Raw genomic sequence first — 4920 nt, forward strand, 5'->3', positions numbered from 1 at the left:
TTGTTTAATTACTAAACATTATTTGGAGAAACAATTAACTTACAAGGAAGGATTTTAAGCAGAAATAGCATACACCCAAATTCTGAACAAAATGCCTCAGATCTCTTTTAAGCTGAGCTAGCCGGTAGCAGTTCTACAGAATGAACACAGGTCAGTTTTCAAAAGGAATAAAAAGGGTCTCCCAGGTGGAGACAGCCTAGAAAGGCCAGAGGTGGCGAGGGTGCCTTCAAAGCATGGTTCCAACAGCAGTTGTATGCAGGAGTATATATTCCCAATCAAAAATCAGCACGCAAAGGCTTAAGAAATGGGTTGTGATTTTTAATTACCATATGAGATACACACAATCTTACACGTAATTTTAAGTGTATACTAACTGATTTCTTAACATATGGAAACACCTCTGTAACCGCACCCAGATCAAGATAGGGAATATTTGCAGCACTCCATAAGGTTCCGGTACCGAATGAATTCTAATCAACAAAGAAAATACATTTAAAATCAGGTCTGGGGGCGCCTGGGTGGCTCAGTGGGTTAAGCCGCTGCCTTCGGCTCAGGTCATGATCTCAGGGTCCTGGGATCGAGGCCCACATCGGGCTCTCTGCTCAGTGGGGAGCCTGCTTCCTCCTCTCTCTCTGCCTGCCTCTCTGCCTGCTTGTGATCTCTCTCTGTCAAATAAATAAATAAAAATATTTAAATAAAAATAATAAAAAAAAATAAAAAAATAAAATAAAATCAGGTCTGAACATCAGAAAGCAGGTAAGAAACTTCGAAGGCTGGCTTTTTGGAGGACAGGGACGGTATTAGGTAAAAAATAAGACAAACCCGACTTGCATCTTCTTTTAGTGGTGTGCGAAGAGTGCTTCAGTGGATTCACATTCATACCTGCGGCGATGCTCCCAATGACTCTCGATATAGTCGAGATTTAACCTTTTTAGCACGTGAGAAAATAGAAACTTGTTTAGGGTTTCTGAGAATAACAGACCCACCAGGCATAAGGGAGAGAAGGAACTGGATGTTTTGAATTTGCGCAGTCCACGTAGCCACGTGGCAGAGCGGAAGGCCTGGCATCGGGTTACCAAGCAGCATCTTTCGCGCCCGCGCATTGGCCGGCGGTCAGGGCTGCAAGTATAAAGGCTCAGGCCGGCTGTCCTTGAACAGCGGTGCTGAATCCGGCCGCGCGTGCTTTGAACTTTGCGGAGGTGACGCGCCTCCCTGGCTGGGTGCCTCAGGCAGAACCGTGCAGACACCCATCTGACACCGGACCCCAGGTACGGGAGGAGGAACCCACCTTGTTTAACTCTCCTGGGAGCAAGCCGTGAGTCCTAGAGGGGATAATAATTATTATTCTAATTCTCGCCAAGGACTAGAGTGCAATAATCCAAGGATTCGGGAAACGATTGCACAAGCAAAGCTCTTCTTGGCACTGAGGACGGCACGACCAAAGTGAGAGGCCAACATTTTGAGAGCCTCCCCCTTGGGCTAGCGGAGGATCGAGATTAAATCAACAAGCCCCGAAGTGTACAGGACTGCTAGAGACAAGAGAAAAACGATTGTTCATCAGTCACTGAGACATAGCTGGCAATAGCAGCGAGAAGGGCAGCTGGAATAGTCCCAGGGGAGGAAGAAGAAAGCACCCCTAAAGTAGGAGAAAAGACACGGGAATTGCGGCGCCTTGCAGAGCTCCCTGCGACGACTGGTGTAACATTGTGAAGTGCGGGCTGACCAGCACCCGCAGTGTCCTTGCATCCCGCATCCGCCACCTTATGTGGTGCCTGGAGAGGCTCCGCTTGGGTCCCGAGCGCCTCCTGAAGGGCAGGAACGGGATTCTTCGGACCCGCGGCCACCAAGTCCCGGCCCTCACGCCCGCCGCGTGGGAAAACGTGCTCACCCCGGACCGCATCCCTGAGTTCTGTATCCCCCCGCGACTTGCGCCGGGCACCGCCCTGGCTGCGCTTCGGGTTTCCTGGATCCAAGCGGTAGAAATCGACGACGGCGCCGGGCACACGGACTGGGACCCGCGCTCGCAGGCCGCGCTCTCGCTGCCGCACCTGCCGCGCGCGCGCACCGCCTACGGCTTCTGCGCGCTGCTCGAGAGCCCGCACACCCGCCGCAAGGAGTCACTCTTCCTCGGGGGCGCCGGCGCCGCCCCGCTCCTGCTCCCGGGCGCAGCCCCGGACCCCGACCCCGCGCTCCCCGCCGGCCCCCGGCAGACCCCGGACGTGCCCGCGCCGCCGCCCCGCGCCCACCGCCTCCTGCGCGCCCCCGAAGGACTGCTGAGCCGCGCGCTGCGGGCCCGGAGGGGCCGTGGCCTGGCGCGCGCCCGCTCCGTGTCCAGCGGGGACGACGACGACGACGAGCGCGGCGCCGGCTCCCGGCCCCCGGCCCGGGCCCCCTCCGCGTCCCCGCCGTCGCCTCCATCGCCTGGCCCCGACCCGCGGCCCGAGCGCCTGGAGGCCGAGGGCACCGTGGCCCTGGGCCGCGACGGGGGCGCCCTGCGCCTGGCCGCCGAGTACAGCCGGGCCAGCGGGCGGCTCCGCGTGCGGCTGCTCGGCGCCGAGGGCCTGCCCGCAGGGACCGCCGAGCCCCGCGCCGTGGGCTGCCGCGTCAGCTTCGTCCTGCGCTCTCCAGGCAAGACGCGCCCGCAGCGCAGCGCCGTGGTGCGGCCGAGCCGCAAGGCCGCCTTCGACCAGGACGTGTGCCTGGACGGGCTGTCGGAGGAGCAGGTGCGCCGCCTGGCCGTGCGCGTCCAGGCGGAGAAGCGGGGCCGTGGCCGCGAGCGGGGCCGCTGGCTGGGCCAGGGCGAGCTGCTGCTGGGCTCCCTGCTGCTCCCCTGAGGGCGCTCGGGCCTCGGGCCCTCCCCTTGGGGCGCTCTCCGCGCGCTGGGACCTCGGACCCTTACAGCCGCTTCGGACAAAATAAATGCTATTTATTTTTATATTCAGGCCTTTGTTCAGTCCAATATTAGCACATACATTGCTAGATTATCACAATAAAGGACGTAGTATTTTGTGTAATACCTTCAAAATTCATTTCAGCAAATGGTATGGTGTTCTGCAGGAGTGGTTCCCAATATAGACATACAATTGCACTTCATCTTCCCCAATATAGATAGACAATTGCGACTTCATGCTCCCCACTGCTCTGTTGGGAGACTCTGGATCACAGGAAGTGTTAAAACTAGAGGGTGTGCTGGTGATCTCTTTGCCCCAACCTCTCAACTGAAGTTTGTTCATTCCACAACATCCATTGATCGCAACATCCATCTTAGAGCGTGTGTTATCTTTGAAACATCATTTAAGACCCCAGGTGATAAAAAGAGGCCAAGAAAGATGAAGTAACTTGTTCAAGGTCAACAGTGAATTATTAATAGGAACTCAGATCTGATGCTTTTAGCTACATCTTTCTGAGAAAGCACTGGAAAAATGGAAACCACTTTAATATTCTTGGCTAAAATAATGTTTTACAAGTACTAACTTGTTTAATTTTTAAACAAACCTAAAAGACAGGCACAGTTGTCCTCATTTTAAGGAAGAGGATATTGAGGTACAGAATATAGAGCAGAGTCAGGATTTGCACGGAGGCAATCAGTATTTTACTCGTTACTTTCTAGAAATAATACCAAGCATCTGAAGGGTTTATCTTTGGGGGACTGTAACTTACATCTGAAACTTGATTCTAAGTTGAGGGTCTCCTCATATTCTCCCACCCTAGTGGAAAAGCAATTTGGTTCAAATGAGTAATTTATTATCTCATGCTAATGTCTAAGGTTCTGTTCAAGAAGATGCTAACTAGAGTCAGAGACATAGAAAAAAGGGTGGTAGCCTAACTGGCCCCAGCTGAGCTAATCTGCCAGGGCAGGGAGTCTAGAACATAACTATAATACTGTTCTACCTCTGGCTTCTGACAATGATAATAAGTGTATTTTGTTTTAATCGATGATTTTCCTTTCTTGGCCACACTCACTGCCAAACAAGCGTATTTCTTGCTTTCTTATGCATATTGGAGGAAAATGTGTCCTTAAATGAGGGTTCAAAATATTTGAATATGTGGTGTGGTGTGGTGTTAAATATAACTACATTAACAGCCTGGATTCAGAAACCATTTCTGCTTTCACTAAACTGTTAGAGTTTTATCCACTGGTGCTCATGAAAAAATGCTGTTTAGACCAGGGTTTCAGTTTTAGTCACAACTCAGGTATTAGCTGAAAATGGGTTATTGTGGTAGGTGCTTACCATGACCATCATTGAACAAATGAGAAGAATAACTGTGAATTCACTGTGAAAACCAGCCACATCCAGAAGCTTCATGTGGTTGACCAAGTGAATTATGACATAACAGTAGCTCAGAGCATTCATGTGCTCTTTAGTGCCACTCTAAGTCACCATATCCCTGGTCTTCAAACCAACAACTTAAAAAAAAAATGTATAACTTTCTTTGTGATTTCACAATTTTAGTAGAGTGACTGATACTGAGTTCACATATGTAGTAGTTTAAAAGGAAAGTAGGGCACCTGGGTGGTTCAGTGGGTTGAGCTGCTACCTTCGGCTTGGGTCATGATCTCAGGGTCCTGGGATCGAGTCCCGCATCGGGCTCTCTGCTCAGCAGGGAGCCTGCTTCCTCTTCTCTCTCTGCCTGCCTGTATGCCTACTTGTGATTTCTCTCTGTCAAATAAATACATAAAATCTTTAAAAAAAAAAATTCTAAAAGGAAAGTAAATGGAAAGTGAAAACAAATTGGCTACATACAATATATCATGTTGGGAATTTATTTTGCTGCCTTTTTTTTTTTTTTAAATAAAAACAGATTGCAGTGATGGTTTAAACAGCAAAACCTATTCCAGAAAACATCGCAATCACTATTGTCACTAAATTATATACAAATAATAGTTTGGGGGAAGAAGCGCTTTATTAAGGTAACATC

General features: G+C 50.6%; 1 protein-coding gene across 1 annotated transcript; it reads left to right on the forward strand.

Annotated features, from left to right (window-relative positions):
- Positions 1–779: 779 nt before the first annotated feature.
- Positions 780–2915, forward strand: C2CD4A (C2 calcium dependent domain containing 4A). The gene has a single exon (XM_059418510.1). It carries the CDS (start codon positions 1764–1766, stop codon positions 2832–2834), a length of 1071 nt encoding a protein of 356 aa, XP_059274493.1. The 5' UTR covers positions 780–1763; the 3' UTR covers positions 2835–2915.
- Positions 2916–4920: the final 2005 nt, after the last annotated feature.

This window comes from Mustela nigripes, chromosome 13 (assembly GCF_022355385.1).
Source record: "Mustela nigripes isolate SB6536 chromosome 13, MUSNIG.SB6536, whole genome shotgun sequence".
Taxonomy (NCBI): Eukaryota; Metazoa; Chordata; class Mammalia; order Carnivora; family Mustelidae; genus Mustela; species Mustela nigripes.